General features: G+C 34.2%; 1 protein-coding gene across 3 annotated transcripts in view; it reads left to right on the top strand.

Moving 5' to 3' along the window:
- Positions 1-21,991, top strand: part of CD36 (CD36 molecule (thrombospondin receptor)) — an 83,788-nt gene that overhangs the window by 49,997 nt on the left and 11,800 nt on the right. For 2 of the 3 annotated variants that reach the window (XM_012650336.1, XM_012650335.1), the window contains exons 2-4: positions 5,115-5,204; positions 5,682-5,875; positions 17,556-17,716. In XM_012650336.1, the coding sequence (XP_012505790.1) occupies positions 5,756-5,875; positions 17,556-17,716 (281 nt within the window). In that variant the 5' untranslated portion in view covers positions 5,115-5,204; positions 5,682-5,755. The remainder of the gene's footprint in view (positions 1-5,114; positions 5,205-5,681; positions 5,876-17,555; positions 17,717-21,991) is intronic. The other variant, XM_012650337.1, reaches the window with a different exon arrangement.

Genomic DNA, 21,991 nt, shown 5'->3' with positions numbered 1-21,991 from the left:
TTATCTTATTTAATTTTATTTAATACTTGCAACCTATTTTGATATACATGAACTAATTTTACATGAAATGGAATCACAGTCAAACTTCAGTACTCAGACCCAGAATTGAATCTACATTTCTTGACTACAATGCCCAGAATCTTAACCACTGCAAACCTTATAGTATCTTTCTGTTTGCAGAAGAATTTTGTGTGTTGGGGAAAAAAGATATTAGCCTTCCTGTTGTCTAAGGTTCCAAAGATTAAGAATAGTTTGAGACAATTGTCTTTAGGTCAATATAATTCTAAGAGAATCATTTCAAACCTGTAGTAATCCCTGGTTCATAAATCTCTAAAAGATGGGCTTGTGTCTGGAAGGATCCTGAGCATAACATATGAAGCCCAGTGTATTTATTGTATTAAATTTCTGAGACTACCATCAAAACAAGTTTTAAATTGCAATGTACTTTACTAAAGTATGTTATTTTATATTACAGATGTCTATAAAACTTTTTCTATGGTATTTTTTTACCTTCATATATTCTGGGAAGGTGTAAATGCACCTGTGATAGTGTAAATAAGGTGCTGATGATCTCCTAATTCAGTGATTTAAAAATGCTCGGCAGAGCCCTTGGGTTCTTTGGAGATGACTCAGAGCCCCAATGAGGTGTGACTGGAAGGCAAAAGAGGCAATTTCTGCCTTTTCTTTTTAAATTTTTAATTCGTTTTTATTATTTTTGTAGAAATGGAGGTCTCACTATGTAGCTGAGTCTGGTCTCCAACTTCTGGCTTCAGAAGTTGGCCAGGGTGATCCTCCCACCTCACCCTCCCAAAGTGCTGGGATTACAGGTATGAGCCACCATGCCTGGCTATATTCCCGCCCACCCCTTTTTAAACTGTCTTTATATATTGATATTGTCTGTAAAAATTTAACTTGAAAGGAGAATTCTATCTCCAAACAGAAGTTTATAAAGATTGACCTAATGACCTATTTCCACATGATGAAACATTATCAGATTTAAATGATTGATTTGCACCCATTTCTACTGCCTTGGATTTGAATCTACATCTGACTCATGTATAGAGAACCATGGCTTTGTTAACACATGTAGTTATGTCATAGGACAAGAATGTAAAAAAATAATTCTGAAAGCTAACTTCTATACTCATATTTAACCTATTATTGAATTAGTCCCCCTTAAAAACTCCAAAAACTGTGTTTTAAGTGAAGATGCTATATTTTTTACTTAGAAAGACTTTGTGTATTCAGTGAATGATCGTGAAAATCAGAGGTATGTGGTCTAGTTTTCTGTCCTAAGAAAAAGTAAAAGGAGGGCTTATAGATATAGCTGAAAATTTTAGAACCACTGGTCAATAAGAAAATGTCGTTCGGGTCTATCACTCATTTATGGTACATGTACTCTGGAAATCCAAGCTTTTGCAAATTTCATAGTTCACATCCCAGCAAATGTTACCTCTGGGTTATGCCTTTTCTGAGTAAAGTTTCCCAGGGAACACAGCTTTATCCACACATGGGAATAATTATAGATTCTCTGGTGACTTGCTTTAATGTTCTGGTCTATGTACTGGAGAGGCTTCTCATAGCTCAGCCTGCTGCAGGCTTTGTAATAACAATGAAAAATTTAAAAAACGTTTTAAAAAAGCTCAGTCTCTGTTTAGCTTAGGTTCCCAGCATAGTGTAAGGGTATTTTGCCTGAAAGTTCATTATAGAACACTCTGCTAATTTGACAAACCCCTCCCAAAGTAAAGGAAGTTCTATTGTTCCTCCCTCTTTCAAAGACAGCCAGAGGAATAGGATCCACTAGTGAACTCTAAAAAATGAATAGTATTTATAGTATATAAACTGGATAGAAGACAGCTGATGTAGCTTTAGAATCAAGAAAGGTATATAATTAGTGGCATCTTAAAACATGCCTTTTTATCTTCCCTATTTACACAAGTCTCAATAATTATTTTCTTTTCTGTATCTATTTTTTATTTTTAAATTTAAGTACTTCAAAGCAGAAATTAAATTATTACAGATACAGTATCAATGTTTTATCTTTCTTATAAAGGACAAATAATTAGTAAAAAATAAAATTTAACCCAAAGTTAACAAATGAAATTGATTACCTATTTTAATATGTAAAAAATTGTTTATTAAGAAAACTGAGTATGGAAGACCCCAATTTCACATGCTCTAAAGAGCTAAATATAATGGAAGAGTTGACGAGCTACCCTTTCTCTCCGAAGATGTTATGCAGCATGACAAATTATGATTATAATAAAATATTTAATTATTCATGGTGTCGCAGCATTCACTAATAATAAATGAATCAATTATCTTGCCTATTCGTAGGAAAAAAGTAGAAACGTATAGCAAGGTAATAAAAGTGAATCAATTGATTGAAAATCTCTCTCTCTCTCTCTCTCTCTCTTAATTTATTAGTGCATAGAAGAAACGATGTTAGACTAACACTTGTATCTTTGCCTATATTGTATCCCATCATATCCAGACCAATGTTAGACTAATAACTGTCCAACCACATGATTCAACAGAATAAATTAATTGACACTTCTGTTTTCTAAAGAAGTTGACTCAACAGCACTGGGATGTGTACACTATTTCACTTCAGTTTTAAGTTTAAGCAGACAGAGCTAGGCAGTTCCCATGCCTATACATTTCTCAAGATATCTGGGCTCAGAGTCCATAAAAGTTGTAATTAGTTTTCAGATCTAGAGAGGGAGGCATCAGAGAACATTTGCTATTCCCTGAGTTCTCCAGTGGGCACTCTTATAACTCTGCCCCTGGTAAAAACTATTCCTTGTAATGCATGGGGCTACTTGAAGAATAACTCTGGAAAAGGCCAGATAGATTCACAATGAGGTTGTGGCATAGAATCTGGAAATGGCAAATAGATACTAATATATCTGTCTTAACAGCAATAGATTTATAATCTTAAAATCATTTTATATTCCATCCATCAAAGTTGAAAATGACATCAAAATTGAATGGATAATTATTAGTGAAGTTTATATAGGACATGATAAATTAACTTTCCAAAAGAAAGAACTTAATCTTTGAGTTAAATGGATTCATGGTATATTCACAAAACTGGAATTTAACACTGGGTGTTTCTTGCTGCATTTTTTTTCTTATGCACTCTCAAAACCATAGGATTCTAGAGAGGTTCTCCTAGAGCTTCCTAAAAGTGGGGAAGGAGAGTGGGAGACAGGAGTGGGGAGAACGAGTTAGGAATGAGTCTCAGCTGTGTAATTACAGTCATTTTTGCCCATTGGTCTTCCATGCAAGAATTGAAGTGAGGAACCAGTTCAGCTGCTTAAATTAAAAACTGCTAGTATCACCTTAGCATGTTATTTCACACATGAGGAAACTGAGGTATAGAGTGGTTTACTCACTGTCACCTACAAAGAGGGCTGTAAATTAATCTTTGATTTAATCTCTAGACTCCTAGTCTCAATTGTACCAGGTTGGATCCCTGTATTTTGATTGCGTCCTTAAGTATAACTAGCAAATAAGAGTTGGGGGATGATCTGTGAAATGTGCATTCAGTAAAATGTTATGTGCTTAACATACTCAGGGTAGTATGATTATTCGTTCACAGCATGCAGAATACCAGAATGGTATTCTCTATTTAGCAAGTACTATGGTTGCTTAAAAGATTGTGTTTCAAGAAAAGTTTAGGGTGCTTTACAATTATACTTGGCAGAGAAAATTCCATTTGATAATATCTAGCTCTTATCATCAGCCTTAAATAACTTGTCCTATTGTATTATGACAACTCTGGTCAAACCATAGGAGGTAGCATGTTACATGATTCAAGGGGGCAGGGAAAGTGATTCTTCCTACTACCCCCGCCCACAAACTGTTAATTAAAAGTCAGCCCCACTTGCTCAGTGAGACATAAACTTCCACAGGAAAACTAAATCATTTGTTTAGGCTTATGTGTTTTCCTTTTACATTGAAAAGAACACAACACTAATGAAATACTCAAGCTGTTGCGTCACAAAGGCATTGGTGTGAATGAGTTTGCTGCATCCTGTGATTTACAGAAGTGCCCAGGTATAAGGAAGTAGGTAAAGAGAAATCCTAAAGGGTACGAAAGGGTATATAAATAAATAAATAAAATTGCCAAGGAAAAATTTTGTAACATTTGTCTTTCTCCATTTTGGGAAACAATCTTATTAGCTATGCAAATAATATTTTTGAAAAACTAAATGGTTCCTTAAGTGAACCATTTAGTTCTTCAAGCAGAAATAAACACTCATAAAATCCTAAAAGTGGTACTTCTATTGCAACAAAGCTGTAGAGGCAAAACCTGAAACCATAACGAACCATAATTTTTATTACTTAACTGACAATAACAAGAACATTCTGTGTGTGCCTCCCTTTTGTCTGTAGCCCTCTTTTCTGTTGGCATGTATGTTTTCTCTGGCCATGGGTATTTTGAAGTTGAGAATAGTTTATAAGTCACAAAGCACATTCTGACTATCAGTGACAGGTCAACGCCATTATTTTAAAAAATGCCATTATGATAAAATAGCTCAAATTAATGTGTTTTCAAATATTAGTTATAAGTAATAAATTCATATTAATTTCATTATAATTGAATCCAATCATTCCATACATTATATTATTCTATTCTTTATATAATAACCACATACTATACAAAAATACCAAAAATAAGATTAACTGAAATACATACTAGCACAAACTAGTTGATTTTTAACAGAATTGGCAGAAAATCAACTGCGTATGACAAAACAATATAAGTTGTATATGGTAAAAAAAAAAAAAAAAAACTTTTGAGATTAGTAAGAAAGCAGTGTGTATTGTTAATGCAAGACATCCTTTACATTATGTATTTTCTTCAAATTTTTTACATCTATATTATACCCAAAAGTCATTAACAATAAAATTGAAAATAAAGCACACTTCTTTAAAATAATTCAGTGTTTTAAACACTGTTTATAGGACAAAAATTCAGGTATAAATTCAGTATGAAATTCTCTTTTAACAGTGGTTATAATTATGGTGATATTAGAGAGTACCCTAGTATTAATTTTCTGACAATATATTGTTTCCATTTACCCATGGTTTTTTGTTCTAAACAGCTAGCTCTCGAATGATTAGAAGAATTGATTCTGAGACTCATCAGTTCATTTCCTGTAAAATTCATGTCTTGCTGTTTATTCATGAATAAGGTATGATAAAACATCTGTTACTATATTTAGCATTTAGATGCAAAAGATATCAGTTCATCCACATCTGTTTGGAGGAGAACTCCAGGGAGGGTGTGGATGGTAGTGTTTGGGTGGAGAAGCTAGTTAGAGGATGGGATGCAAGTAAGTGTCCAAGTGTCCTGGGCTGAGGGAAGAGAGCGGAGGGTGAGAGTTCTCCTTGGATAAGATTTCAATGTGTTAATCATCCACAGAAAGAAAATTTAAAATAGAACTTTGAAGAAATTCAAATCTGACACTATTACTTCTGCCAGTGGTAGATAATTAGAAGCAAAAAAAAGGGGGAAAGACCTAGGAAATCCATTTGGTAAAACAAAAAGAAAAGCATTTGTTTATTTAATACTGACAAAACAATCTGTTCCAGTTGCATGTTTTCTTTGTACTTTGATCTTTTCATACTGATATTTAAGTTTCTGTTTTATGACTTCTTTCTGATGATAGAACCAGACCTTGTAGAAACCACCTCAATCATATCTTGGAGCGTGAAACATTAATTCATCCCGTGAACAAGAATAATGGGCTGTGATCGAAACTGTGGGCTCATCGCTGGGGCTGTCATTGGTGCGGTTCTGGCTGTGTTTGGAGGTATCCTAATGCCAGTTGGAGACATGCTGATTGAGAAGACAATTAAAAAGGTACAAGTAGTTTAAAGAATACTTCTTTTCATTCTGATTCGTTTTCTCTTTTTTCTTTGGGTACAAGCTTTATATTTCATTATAACTGGAAATTTTGTGTCTTTGACACTAAGATAATTATGAACCACTGCAATTCTACATGATAGAGAAGTGACCATGTGTGAGATGTTACAAGTATAATGTATATTTAACATGAGTATATTGCTATCTTATGTAAATATCCACATTGTGATAACAGCTATCTATAGGTATGCAAGGTAGTAGAAATAAAAATATTTTTAAATATGTCCAAATAGTATGTTGGCATGCTTTTGAAGAAGAAATAAGTGCATGTATTTTGTGACAGGATATTTATAAATGTAGTAGCATTTTAGTTAATACTGAGAAAAGTAAAACCAAATATATGGATGTGTGTGTGTGTGTGTGTGTGTGTGTGTGTGTGTGTGTGTATGAAACATTGTATTTGATATTGAAAAAGAAATCTTTGGCAAACTGGAAACTTTGTTTTTTGGTTTGGTAATACACTGCTTTATATAATGTGTGTAAGGATCTGATTGTCTCATAAATTATAAGTTTTGTATTTGACTCTTAGAAAATATTTTCAGAAATATGGAAGACATGTCTCAGTGTATAGAAATTGATTGTAGTGTAAAATAATAGAATGATTCAATAGACAGGCTTTGCACAACAATCTAGAATTTCTCTACCACCCGAGTTCATTATAATTAGCTATAAATTTACTCATCAGAAACTTTAATTGATAGAGGGAACCAGAGAATATAGGCGAAGCACATCTGCTCAAGTCCTAAACCAGGAATGACAAATTCAAATGGCTTCAGGAGTTTGGAGACAGGGGTTAAGCAAAACTTAAGGTTTCAAGAACAAGACAAAATGAAGATTGGGAATAAATAAGATGTGTGTCCTGCCTGAAGGCGTGCACAATCATTTTTTGAAACATAATGCTGGCCAAATAAAACATATCCAAGTGCTACCTTCAGCTCTCTACCTGGTTAGGATGGCAATGACCTGGACAAAGAGTTATTAAGCATAGTGCAAGATGGAGAACAACAATTTCATTACATTTTTCATTTTCGTATTCTTTTTAATATATTTGATCCATGGTCGGTTGAATTTGTGGATGTGGAACCTGCAGGTACAGAGGGCTGACTGTAGAGTGATTTCTACTATTGCTAACATATCATAGATCTTTACCTCATACATTTAACTGAAAAAATATATATATAAATTGAATGTTATCCCTGCTTTGGAATTCCTTGTTTTCTTGCTAGTATTTTTAATATAGGCCAATGGAGAGAGAGACTGTGATGGTGAAGCAGGGCTTGTGTAACAGTGAGATGGAATTGTCGTTGCTCCAGCATCCTCCTTCCTCTGCAGCTGTGCTTCCCACGTGGACCTGCTGCTGAGGATCAGCGTCTGTGTTAACACATACACTATAATTTTCTTTTTGTTTCCAAATTAAAAAGTCACAGTAATCTCACAGTGCATAGCAATTTAGACTATTTATCCTGATAAATAATTAATGATCAATAGCTGACTATTGATCATTTAATTTTTTTTTCATGTAACAAACTTAGACTCTTTGGGGTGGCATGTGAGATGCTAGGATCTATTGTAAGTTAATTCTTCAATATTTATCTCTTCTTATAATAGTTAATCATGAAAAAGTATTGAGACATCAAGATGTGCTTTTGTATAGTGACTAAGAGAATCAAATAAATTATCTCAATAAGTGTAAGATATAACCAGGGAAAAGTATATTGTAATTAAAAAACAGACATCGTGAGATTCTAGAACTGAATTTGAAAAATAAATGTTATTTCGAAAGAGAAATCTCTCTGAATATTCAAGAAACTTCGGGAAGAAGGTGGGACTTGAGTTGAATTTTAAAGAAGTATAAAATTTGGAAAGTCCAAAAAGAAATGCAGTAAAGGTGTCAAAGGACTAATTAATTGTCTGGAAAAATTGTGGAAATGAAATTAAATGCAGTGAAGAGGTATGGAAGAAAGTAGAGAATGTGACAAGAATACTGGATTAACAAGAGAAATGTTTAGAAGGCAACGTTTAGAAGCTTTGAACATCAGACAGAATATTTAATTGATGCTATGATACACAAAACTAGTTGGTATGTTATGTAATAAAACCTGTGTTTAGAGATTGATATCATCAAATGTCTAGCATTTATTTAGTGCTTACTAAGAGCTTCCTATATTCCTATATAATTAATTTTTCAGAAATATGTATGAGAAGATCCTATTATTTTACCCAAGCACAAGTTATTATTTTACTTTACAAGCACAAGTACCTAAACCAACTTGCTGACTCGCCTAGCCGATAGGAAAAGCAGTCAGTTTCCAAACACAGGCAATCTAAAGTGAGAACCTAAATGACACACAGCCTTATACACGATGCTTCTGCAACAGAAAGAGTTGGAAAGTAAGGAGACCAAACAAAAACAAGAAAAAACTAAGTAGGACATGACCACTTTCGAGGAAAACTTAAGATTCCTTTTTAGAAAGATGTCTCTCTGGTGGAGTAGATATGAAAAACTGAAGGGTGATGTGATGCGATTGGAGTTTGGATAGAGGAACTAAATTAGGAGAGAGGGGAGTAAAAATAGCAAACTCAAGATGTCCAGTTGAGTTACTGATAGAAATGTGTACCTTAGGAAATAGGAGAGGTTTTATAAGTGGTTTGATATGAACATCAGTGTATATTTCAAAGGTCAGATCTCAAATAGATTTGATAATTGGTATCAAAATTATAGATAAGACTACAGAGTAGATTTGCTTTTAGTGAGTTTGAAGAGAGACAAGAACAGAAAGATTGCTTTAGCATTTGTACATAATTCAGGTGCAGGAAGACAAAAGCAGAAAAGGAACAGAATGATCTTATGTGAAGAAATAGAAACAACAGAGTCTAATTTCCTGGAAGTTAATAGGAGACCAGGACTCAAGGAAAGAGAGAATGAAATGTTCTCAGGTAGATGAAAATTAAGGAATTAATGGTTAGTTACAACATGGTCACTAATGATTTCGAAAGTATAATTTAAGGTAGGTAGGTAAATAAAGCAGGGGGAATGAAATAGATTGTTTTTCCTTCTTGTTTTTGAAATGAGGTTTATCTGTTCCATGTTTTATAAGATGAAAGGGAACAGTATGGATTCAGACTCCAGGAGGAGGAGGAGGCCCAGAACTGAAATTTGTGAAGGTTGTTAAATGATAGTTTGCATTGTGTGCCCACTACAAATCAATAGACTAAGACACATCAGAATCCCTACAATGGTCAAGGTCTAGAGTCCATGTAAGGCTTAGCCTGATTTTGCGCTCAGATTTCTATATAACCATGTTGATCTTATCAATTGTAGTCATATAATGATGATAGAACTTTTTCTTTGTTTACATAAGACTGTTTTTTTTTAGTTTACAAAGATATTTTGAAAATGATATTGGTATATGTATATCTTTGGCATATATTAGGAGTCAAATCTCTGAATTATGTGTAAGCCTAGAGAACCAATTGTCTTACCTCTGCCTCAGAAACACTTAGGATAATGCTGTTACTTTACAAACATATGAGTTTGTTACTGGGGAATTCTTATTTATCATTGAAACTCATTGAATATTACTTTATTTAATTAACTAATAGCAAATTCAGGAAGTTATTACTTGTGTACAAGTGATATTTTGAAATAGAATTAAAATGCTTAATGGAAAAAGATCAGAAAATCATCTTATACTGTTTTCTCATTTATAGAGTTGAAGTGCTATGATGCCTTCTAATTCTAAAAGATGACATGCTGACACTGTTAATATCATTTGGAATGATCTAAAATAATTCAGAAATCTTACTTAATGATATATTTTATTTTTGCTCTTTATTTCTGAAGGATGTTTTCTGGGGACTTCATACTTTTTAGGGATTATAGCTGAAATCTTTCTTACTAGTATTTTTGACCCTGATTCCTAATAGATTTGTGTGGAGCTAGCAAGTTTGTGCAATCTTTCTAGATAGATTGAAAGTCAACAGCACGAGCTACCATGAATGTAGAAACTACCAAAGCACCTTGACAAAGAGAGTTCTGCCACCATTTGCAAAAGATAATTTATCACTTGATATTGTTAATATCACTTGATAAAATGTTTAGTGATATTGTATAACCGGAAATTTTAAGTAAATTTTATTTTCCTATGATAATAACATTACTACATTAAAAGGGATTTAAAGTTTTTTTTCCCTGTTAAAGGACTAATATTCAATTATACCGTCAATCACTTCCCTGATTCTTGGAAAAAATGATCTCTTAGTAGCTTGTAAGAAATGCTTTCGGAGTAAATACATTTAAATAATAACTGTTTATTAAAATGACTATACTTCTGAATCAATAGTCCATATTTTAATAATTTAAATTATGCTTATATTAACTTTATAATATATGCTTATATTTCCAGATATGATAAAATAATTTGTACTTTTTCATAGTATCTAAAAAGCTAAAATATAAATGCCTGAAGTTTTGCCTGTTAAAGATGATAACATTTGTTTTATATTTAATGACATGAGAATAAGAAACAACCCAAAAATTTTAAATTAAAATAACAGTATAAAAATATACTAAACACTACATTTATTTGCATTTAACTCCAGTAACAAATGACAGTTAAAAACAATGTTTCAAGAAATATCAAGTAAGCATACGTAACTTTTTTCCTCCAGCCCAATTTTGTATCAGTTTAATTTACTTTTCTTGCCAAATACAAAATTTCCCATTTTAGGTTTTTGCATAAATTCCTGGTGTCCAATTTCTGGGTTTAAGAAACCTATTCAAGCTTTCTTCCCCAATGCATTTCACCAAAGTTTATCCTGGGTTTTAGCTGATGATGATAATCTGAGACTAAAACCATTTTCTGATTCTCAGCAAAACTGTCACTAATATTCTAATTCATTCCCTTCTGCTCAACTTACACTTGCACATAATACCTAAAGATGAAAGAAATTATTTTAAAGACAGGAAAATTGTTCTCTTTAGGACCAGTTACAAGCAAATTGCAAGAGTGGGTGGGAATGATGGAGGCTATTTTCAGTATGCTTCTGCTTTTAAAGGAAGTTTTTATTTTACTGGGGAGAGAATAAATATAAAAATGATTTTAAATAGTAGAAAAAGAAATATCACAGGAAATTACAGTACCTTTTGGCACATGACTTGTATAGCAAGTAAATGCTATGAACTGAGCAGTGAAAGAAATGTGCAGAGTAAATGATATTAGAGTTCTTCTTCCTAGAGGGTGGAACAAAATAATTTTTGAAAAAGCATGGATCGGATTTACAAAATACTAATAGCTGACATTTATTGAATGGCTTCTTTGTGCTAACTGTTCTAATTGCTCACATTTATTAATCCTCATAACAACCTATCATGATATTTAATTAAACTTTATGAAAATGCTAAAATTCAACTATTCTTGACTTTCAAAAATACCGAGTTTATATTACTATTATTATCCTCATTTCACAGATAAAGAAACAGTGGTACAAAGAAATTAAATAACCTGTTCAAACTTAAATGATTATTAAGTGACCAAGCTGGAGATCAGACTGATAGCATTCAATTTCATTGGTAACTACTTCACTCTGTGCTTTAGGAAAGAAGCCACTGCAATTTGTTAGGGTGGGGATAAGGTAAGAGAATCTGACTCATAAACTAAATCTGCTAAGCATGATTCTGTCTCTTGGTGGTACTTTATAAGGTCCTTGAGAAATGAGGCAATATGTTTTCTACATTTGTACTCTACCTACTCCATGCACAGGAAGATATCGAGGACATTTTAATAATTACATTTAAGTTGCCGGTCATGTAGATTACTATTTTGACACAACCATAATAATCAAGAGAGTATGTGACCATATAGAAGATATTATTGTCATAAACATCCGTTTTCAAGTTAACGTAGCAGAATAGAAGTTTTAAGGTCAATGGCTTCCAACCCAACTGTAGACCATGTTATAGGAGAGTCACTGGGTTGGAATCCAGCTGTTACCAAGGCTAGTCTGCATATTTAATGTCAGGGATAAATACTGACTTATACATTTATTGAGTGAGATGATCTTAAATTACATCTATTTTTCTGTACATGTAATTATCAGCATTGTACTCCAAACTTACATATTTGCAAAATAGGCTAGGTAGTCCAAGTCCAATTTAAAATCAAGCCCTTTTATTTTTTAAATATCAGAATATTACAGGGGTACAAACGTTTTGGATACATGAATTGCTTTTGTACAGACTGAGTCAAAGTTATAAGTGTGTCCATCACCCAGATAGTGTACATTGTACCCGTTAGGTGTGAATTCACCCATCCCTTCCTCCCTCCCTCCCTCTCCATCTGCTTGATGTCCATTGAATTTTACTACCGTATGTGCACGTGTGTGTTGATCCATTAGTTCTAATTTAGTATTGAGTTCATGTGATGTTCGTTTTTCCATTCTTGTGATACTTCACTTAAAAGGGTGGGAAACCAGTTCCATCCAGGTTGTTACAAAAATCATTAGTTCATCATTTCTTTTTATGGCTGAGTAATAATCCATGGGATACATATACCACATTTTATTAATCCACTTATGTATTGATGGGCACTTGGGTTGTTTCCACATCTTTGTGACTGTGAATTGTGCTGCTATAAACATTTGAGTGCAAGTGTCTTTTTTATAAAATATCTTTTTTTTCCTTTGGGTAAATACCCAGTAGTGGGATCGCTTGATCCAATGGTAGGTCTACTTTCAGTTCTTTGAGTTATCTCCATATTACTTTCCCTATGTTCATACTAGTTCGCAGTCCCACCAACAGGGCATAAGTGTTCCTTTCTCTCCACATCCACGCCAGCATCTGTTGTTTTGGGACTTTTTGATAAAAGCCATTGTCACTGGAGTTTTGTGGTTTTGATTTGCGTTTCCTTGACAATTAGAGATGTGGAGCATTTTTTCATATGCTTACTGGCCATTAGTCTATCTTCTTTTGCAAGCTTCTGTTCATGTTTTTTAATGGGTTTTTTTGGTGTTTTCTTGCTGATTTACTTGAGTCTTTGTAGATTCCAGCCCTTTTAAATTCCCAAAGGACATAAGATCTTTTGCTTCTTTTAAAATTAGAGGACCTTGCAACATGTTTAGTCTTGGTACTCAAGGAGTGGTTATACAGTTTTCTAATACATACCATAATGTCAACATCAAAAGAGTTGCATTCCTATTTTGACTACTTAAATATTCCATACCTCTTTGTCTCTGAACTAATCATGGTGTTATAGAAATTACATAAAATTAAAGTGAGAAGACCTGATCACCTCATTATTTCCTACTAAAATTTGTCATGGAACGTTGACTTAGACATCTCTTTTTCTCCAGACCCTATTTTCTACCTCTGAAAAAATGGATGGAGTTAGATGATACAGATTCTAACATTTAATACTCCAATGCATTCATTTCAACTCTGTGTTTCAACTTTGCCTTATTTGTTCCTATAGATATTTGTTTAAATGAAAAAGTGATTTAAGGGTTGAGAATAAAGGCATAATACACTTACTATGTCTTTTGGTATTTAGGGACATACACATTAGTGAGGCATTCTGACCTGTCAAGCATATACTATCATAGATTGCTTTCAATTCTGTAAGAGTTCATTGAGTTCCTTTCATTAAGAACTGAAATAACTATATCTAGAAAACCCCAAAGACTCATCTAAGAGACTCCTAGAGCTGATAAATGAATTCAGCAAAGTCTCAGGCTACAAAATCAATACACACAAACAGAAGATCAAATCAAAAACGCAATTCCTTTTACAATAGCCTCAAAGAAAATTAAATATCTAGGAATATATTTAATGAAAGATGTAAGAGACTTATACAGGGAGAACTACGAAACACTAAAAAAAGAAATTATAGAAGATGTACACAGATGGAAAAACCTACCTTGCTCATGGATTGGTAGAATCAATATCGTTAAAATGTCCATACTACCTAAAGTGATCTACAGAATTAATGCAATCCCTATCAAAATCCTATTATCATTCTTCACAGATCTGGAAAAATAATTCTATGCTTTGTATGGAACCAGAAAAGACCTCGTATAGCCAAAGCAATCTTAAGTAAAAAGAACAAACTGGGAGGTATCAGTTTACCAGACTTTAAGCTGTACTACCAGGCTGTAGTGACTAAAACAGCTTGGTACTAGCACAAAAATAGAGACATTGACCTCTGGAACAGGACTGAAAATCCAGAGATGAAACCATCTGCATATGGTAATCTAATCTTTGACAAAGCTGACAAAAACATACACTGGGGGAAAGAATCTCTTTTCAATAAATGGTGCTGGGAAAACTGGATAGCTACATGCAGAAGACTGAAACTAGACCCCCACCTCTCACCTCTCACAAAAATCAATTCAAGATGGATAACAGACTTAAACCTAAGGCATGAAACCTTAAGAATTCTAAATGAAGATGTTGGGAAGACCCTTTCAGACATCGGCCTAGGTAAGGAATTCTTGAAGGAGAACCCCAAAGCAATCGCCGCAGCAACAAAAATAAATAAGTGAGATCTAATCAAATTAAAAAGCTGCTGCACTGCCAAGGAAACTATCATTAGAGTGAATAGACAGCCCACAGAATGGGAAAAAATATTTTCTCTCTACACATCTGATAAAGGGCTGATAACCAGAATCTATCTAGAACTCAAAAAAATCAACAAGAAAAAATCAAACAACCCCATCAACAAATGGGCAAGGGAAATGAACAGAAACTTTTCAAAAGAAGACAGGATAATGGCCAGCAAACATATAAAAAAATGCTCAACATCTCTAATCATTAGAGAAATGCAAATCAAAACCACAATGAGGTATCACCTAACCCCGGTGAGATTGGCCTCTATCAAAAAAACACAAAACAACAAATGTTGGCAAGGATGTGGAGAGACAGGAACACTTTTACACTGCTGGTGGGACTCCAAATTAGTGCAACCTCTGTGCAAAAGAATTTGGAGATACCTCAGAGAGCTAAAAATAGAAATACCATTCGATCCAGCAATAGCACTATTAGGCATCTACCCAAAAGAGCACAAAACATTCTACGATAAAGACATCTGCACCCGAATGTTTATGGCAGCACAATTCACTATTGCAAGAATGTGGAAACAACCCAAGTGCCCGTCAATCCATGAGTGGATTATCAAAATTTGCTATATGTTTACAATGGAATATTACTCAATCATAAGAAACGACAGTGATCTAGCACCTCTTATACTTTCCTGGATTAAACTTAAGCCCATTATCCAAAGTGGGGCACCACAAGAGCAACAGAACGGGATCCATTTGTACTCACCATCAAATTGGTATTAACTAATCAACACATAAATGCACATATAAGAATAACATCTATTGGATGTTGGGCAGGGCAGGGCAGAGGGGGAGGAGGGGACGGGTATTTGTATACACAAGGAGTGCAATGCGCACTACCTGAAGGATGGACATATTTGAAACACAGACTTGGGGGGGAGGGACCAAGGGCAACATACGTAACCTAAACATCTGTACCCCCATAATATGCTGAAATAAAAGAAAAAAAAAGAACTGAAATAAAATATGTACTGTGAGAGGCACTTTATTAATAAAGATATTGCATTGATCTTTAAGATTCTTATACTGTGAGAATAATAATATGTGTGTGTATGTGTTTGTGTTTTTCTTTCATAAAGTCTGTTGGAATGGGTAAATTATCACAGTTTTCAGCTACCATATAGCTTTCAGTTTCAACATTGTCATCAAACACTTTTATACTTAGAAGAATAGCCATAATACTTTAAGCAATTTTGTCTTAATGCCAAATTGTTAGTGTTGAAATAAGCCCTTTGGGGAGCAAATAAAAAGTTTTTTGGGACAGATTTTTTGCAAAAAGTAACAGTTTCCAGCATCAGTCTAGCAGGTCCAGTGTACGCTGTGTAAGTGGATTGCAACAGCACAGGGTTTTGTAATTCCATTTTAACTTAGTTCGAGTTCTTCTCTAAGGAATTCCCTTATTCTCTGCATTAAGCAATAGGTAAAAAATCCTGAAAATATAAAACTTAATTTGACTTCTACCAACTAAATGCAAAGGGTGACAGGGAAAAAGGAGACAGTAATAGCATGGTGTCAAAGAGCAATAGTCTAAGGGTTGGAGACAAGGATTTTCATTATGATTCTACTGCTATTTGCCTAGGCTACCCTTAGGATAGCCACCTGGTTTCTCAGAGCCTCAGCGTGCTTTACTAGAAAATGTGACAATATTCAGTGTCCTTTCCTGATCCATCATTCTGTGAAATGATGCTTCCAGGTGAAGGAGTTAAATAGGTCACATTGTTCCTGTAGTCATGGCTCTCTAAAAGCTCACTTTCTGTGAAGGTGGCTTTCTTCCTCTTCCTCTAACACACTAAGGTTAAGTTGGAACTCTTTAAACCTTGTCACTCTTCCCAAGGCACTTCTTGGAAATATTGCCTGCCACAAAGTCACCTTTGTTTGCACTAGTTACTATAGCTCCATAGTCTTCCAGCTCGGAATGAGAGCCATGGAAGGAACTGGGAGAACATCTATGGCAACTCCCCCTCATGTTACAGATCATGAAATTGACCCTGAGAGGTTTGGTGACTTTCCACTTGGTCCTAAGGAGAGGAATCAGATTCCTTATATAGGGTTTTTGATTCTGTCATTGGTATAGTTTCAGTACAGGGGGCATCAGTGTTTTTAATGGATTTCATAAAGAAATAACGGGGCAGTTTCCTTATCTTGCCCTTTTCTTTAAAAAGTAGTAACCCAATAATTACAAATTAGGCTGTTATAATTTTTGGAAACATGTTACTAACAGGTTGTTGCAAATATATCGAGAGTTGGGGAAGCCATATTGAGCAGGTTTTGGAGGCAAGAAGTCAAATTTGTGTTTGTCATTCAGACACTTATTTTTTTAATGTAGTAAATGTCATTGTCTTCTGAAGTGTCCAACTCTTGAAGAAAAGGGTTGTTTCCAATACCTCTAGATTTTTCTCTCAATTTTTCTGTTTTGCCTCATCAATGCAACTCACTTAGGAGCAGAAGAGAAGTTAATGTTCAACCTGATGAGAACTTTTTGGAACAGCTTTAATAAAATTTGCTTAATAAATTGTGTTACTGACTGTTACAACATTACCAAAGGATCACTCTAAAGCTTGCCAATGGTTTGCCTTAAAATAAACAGTTAAATCTTCAGTATTACACACTGATTCTCTTTGTAAAAGGTTAAAAGAGGTTGCTATATAACTCTGCTGAGAACACCTATGCAAGTATGTGACAAGGTTAGAAAGGCTTTCGTGAATTAGGTACTTGAGCTTGGTCTTTTATTCTGGCTATCTAAAGGTTATAAACCTCTAAAGGTTATAAACTCCAAGTCCCTGTATTTACTACAAAGAAATAACACTTTGTGTATGCGAATACCCGTCCCCTCGTCCCTCCTCCCCCTGGATGGACATATTTGAAACTCGGACTTAGGGGGGGAGGGGGGAGACAAGGGCAACATACGTAACCTAAGCATCTGTACCCCCATAATATGCTGAAATAAAAAAAAAATGTAGGGAAAAAAAAAAGAAATAACACTAACATGTTTTCTTTTTCATAGGAAATTGTCCTTGAAGAAGGTACACTTGCTTTTAAAAATTGGGTTAAAACAGGCACAGAAGTTTACAGACAGTTTTGGATCTATGATGTGCAAAATCCACAGGAAGTGATGGTGAATAGCAGCAACATTAAAGTTAAGCAAAGAGGTCCTTACACGTACAGGTGAGTCCCACAGATAAGTGGCAGATTGAACATAATCGACTTTGAATATATGTATTTCTGAGAAGGCTTCCACTGGATGAATGCCATTGCAATGAAATGCATTTCTTATTTTCTTGCCAGTCATATACCTTGAAATATATTTCCTACCTGTGTAGAGTCTTAATCTAAGGATTTAATGATTAGAAGACATTTATTTTTAATAGATATATACATTCCTCAAATATTTATTAGACAGTAGATAGAAAACAAATACAGATTTTTAATAAATTTACCAGCATCAAATAACATCTGTATGTTTATGAAGTTATTATACAAGTGTTTGACACTTGTGGCATATATACTCAATTCTGAAATACGCATGTTGAACATGGAAAAAATTTTCAGTCTTTAACATCTTTAAATTAAATGTATACATTATATTGGTGGTTCTTAAAGTGGGGCTCCTAGACCAGCAGCATCAGCATCATCAGGGAACTTGGTAGACATGAAAACTCTCAGACCCCAACCCAGACCAAATAAATTGGAGACTCCTAAGTTGGGGCTCACTAATGAGTTTTAAAACCCTCTGGGTAATTCCAACACACACTCAATTTTGAAAACCATGGCACTAAACTTATTTTTACATAACTGTGGTATGGATTTATATCCAAACTAATATTCAGATCATATAGATGTGTACGTATATCTAGTAGCGTCATTCCTATATTTTCTCTAGTACTGAGACAGACTATTCACTACCTTTAGTTTACTTTACCTAATAGTTTAACACTTTCTTGAACAGAATCTTAGACTATTAGAACTAGAAGAAATGATTAGCCAGAATCTTTCATTTTGTAAATAAATAATACCTTATACTATTGTATATAAGTTGACTTGTTCATGCTCACACAAATGTAGGAAATGATACCTCTTAGATTTTTGTATGCATTTTCTATTTAAGTTACAGACTATGTCTTTTCTAGTTATTAAAGTAAAAGGGAGATTAAGTTGTTAAAAACACTAATTTAACCAAGGATTATGGATATATTTATGATATTTTTATGGAAACTAGTTAAGTCCTGCTATTTCGTTTGTTTAACAAATGTGTATTTTCCTTCAAGGACAATTCATTACAACTAGTTACATACCATGATTAATTATTATCACAAAATTTTATATTTGTAATGATTTATTATAATTCATAATTTTAGTATCTTATCTCTTTTGGATATTCTATGATTGTATAATTTTCCTTCCCCTCCAAGGCATCAATATGTTTCTAGATTGACAACTCACACCCAAAATATAATCACATAACAGTAGTCATGTGGGAGTAGAGCCTACAACCATAGCATATGATATATAAGCTGCAGAGGGCCTTGGTGTCTATCCTGCCTTAGCAATTTTCCCCGTGTCTCCTGTCTCTTTGCCCATGTCAGAACTTTGTGAAAGAAGACTTGGTTTTCATTGTTACAAGAAAAGTCTTACTTTGGAAAATGTTTTTTTTTCATGGACTTAGAGTTCTTATATTCTTAGCAAAAACCTATGCAAATATTTTGTTTCAAAAGAATGTTATAGGCATATGTACTTACGAAAATCTAGAATTCACATGACCTAATGAGAATCTGAGCATAATTGTTTAAAAAGTAGAATCTGAATGAACAAGTATGAGGAAGAAATGGGTTTTAGAATTTGAAGCCTCATGTTTTCTGGGCTTTTAAAATTTGTTTTGGGGAGGTTATGTTTTCTATTTTAGGGGTATCGTTTGGGATATGAGGGAATATAAACATAAAATTATTTAACCTAGTTCTCCTCTGATAATTGACAACTAATATCTATTTTATTCTTAGAGCCTTTAACCTACCGAAGGGACAAAAAGGGGGTTTGTTAGATATACTTGATTTGCTTGGGGAGGCGATGGAAGGAGGGTGGGAGAAGAGGAGTTGCATTTACAGCTGCATTTTATAAACAATGAACTCCTCTTTATATAACAATTTTAAAGAGATTCCTAACCAACTAGAAATCATCTTGTCCCATGTTGTCACCAAATGGAGTCGTTTTGTTTGTCTGAATGTCTTAAATTGAAAACTGATTAGCTTTTAGAAAACAGTCAATACTTTGATAGCCTTCTACGTGTTGAGCTAAACATGCTTCCACATAGTTAATTATACCCTAAGTCCAGTTGACATTGAGAGTGTAGGAGATGTCCCTCCTCAAACAGGATCTCAGGCTTTATTTGGCCGATGGCTGCTAAAGTGAGTTTGATAAAACTTTGAGAAGATATGACACGTGACAAACCATGAAATCCATTCCTGGATTGAGATCTTACATATATTCCAACCTACACCATCTCTATGAAGACATTGTGATGCCTTCAAAATATTCTCAGATACATGGCTGGGCGCGGTGGCTCATGCCTGTAATCCTAGCACTCTGGGAGGCCGAGGCGGGTGGATCGCTCAAAGTCAGGAGTTTGAGACCAGCCTGAGCAAGAGTGAGACCCCCGTCTCTACTAAAAATAGAAAGAAATTATCTGGACAGCTAAAAATATATATACAGAAAAAATTAGCCAGGCATGGTGCCTCATGCCTGTAGTCCCAGCTGCTCAGGAGGCTGAGGCAGGAGGATCGCTTGAGCCCAGGAGTTTGAGGTTGCTGCGAGCTAGGCTGATGCCACGGCACTCACTCTAGCCAGGGCAACAGAGTGAGACTCTGTCTCAAAAAAAAAAAAAAAAAAAAATTCTCAGATACAAATCTCAGGTATAAATCATTTTTAAGTTACTTTGCTTTGGAAAGAATACAAAGAAAGCAATCTTGGGAAAACTCTAGGAAAAATTACTTTTCTTGACATTACTAACCAACACTTTCCCAAACTTGTATACAGCGTAGTTTTTAAACAACAACAGAATTAGTAATTATGTTCTTTTTAAAAGTACAATCTAAAGATAGGGCTTAGTTTTAAGGATTTTCTCTTAGTGAGCGCCATCTACTGGTTCAATGTTGTAAGGATACTTTAGGTAAGCTCTAGAATTTGGGTCACAATTATTTTGCTATTATTTTAATATATACACATATTCCTGAAAATTAAAGTACTTCAATTTTAAATGTTAACAATATGTACTCCAATTTTTAAATAGTTATTTGAGATAAAAGACATTGCTTGTAATTCATTATCCTGGGTGCTGTTTCAGATTTTTGTATTCTTTGTATGTCTACAGTACTCCAATGAGAATAAATGATGATATTTTAATGTAATTATATTAAAATACATTTCTACCTAATTTTGAATACCCTTTTAAAAGAATAAGCCACTAATGCATTTATTTATGAAAAATATTTATTGAGAACTCATTATGTCCAAGGCTCTGTCCATAGAGATACAAAACACTCATAATCCCCACCTAGAGTAATTTACATTTTTACTATAGTTCAATAAAATGTGTTTCTTTAAATTTCAGTCCCTTTTTTTAGTCTTTACCTTAGTTAGCTATTCACCTTGCATAACTGACGTTCAAATATATGCTAGCACAATGATAATGTATACCTTATTACTTCTAAGTGCATATCTTGTACTTGCAAGATATTTTTCCCCATAATAATCACCACTTACCACATTACTAAAATGTAGTTGGTACTTTGCAGCATGGAGATACTAGAGCCAGAAGCTTAGAACTAATATGTATTCAATATGTGGGGAGAGAGCGGGGAGGGAAGGGTTGGTCCGTAGCCCTTAAAAATAAAATTATATTCTAATTCTCATTAAAGTACTGATAAAGATAGAAGAGCCAGCACTGGATAGGCTGTGTACTTTGAGGGTTTTTTCTCATATACGAAAATGTGCTCTTAATATTGCCCTGCTTAAGCCTCTCCACTCTTTCCTCCTTACCCTCAGGATCAAGTCTTTCATTTGATTATGGGATATGACCTTTTCATGTTTGAGATCTATATTTTACGCAACTCTCCTTCTCACTCAGCGATTCAACCACGTTCAAACAGCTGCATTTCCTAAAATATACAATGTTCTTCTTATCTTACACATGACACTGTCCGCCCTACTTTACCTAATTAACTTCTCTTTGTTATTTAGACCACTTAAGTGGAATGGCTACAAATTGTGTCTTGGCTCTCATCTCCACCATGATCACTCCAAACCTGGATTTGTATCCATTCTGTGCTTTCCCATGGATTCTGTGTAAACTCCCATTTTAACACATATCACTTCTCTGCTATTTTAATTTTCTCTCTGCAAGTTTAAGACCACTTTTGGTTAGTCTGCTAAAGACCCAGCAGTGCCTTA

Source organism: Propithecus coquereli, unplaced genomic scaffold (assembly GCF_000956105.1).
Source record: "Propithecus coquereli isolate 6110/MARCELLA unplaced genomic scaffold, Pcoq_1.0 Scaffold32, whole genome shotgun sequence".
NCBI classification, from domain to species: Eukaryota; Metazoa; Chordata; class Mammalia; order Primates; family Indriidae; genus Propithecus; species Propithecus coquereli.
Note: the sequence above shows the minus strand (reverse complement) of the source record. Positions and strands in the feature narration are given on the sequence as shown.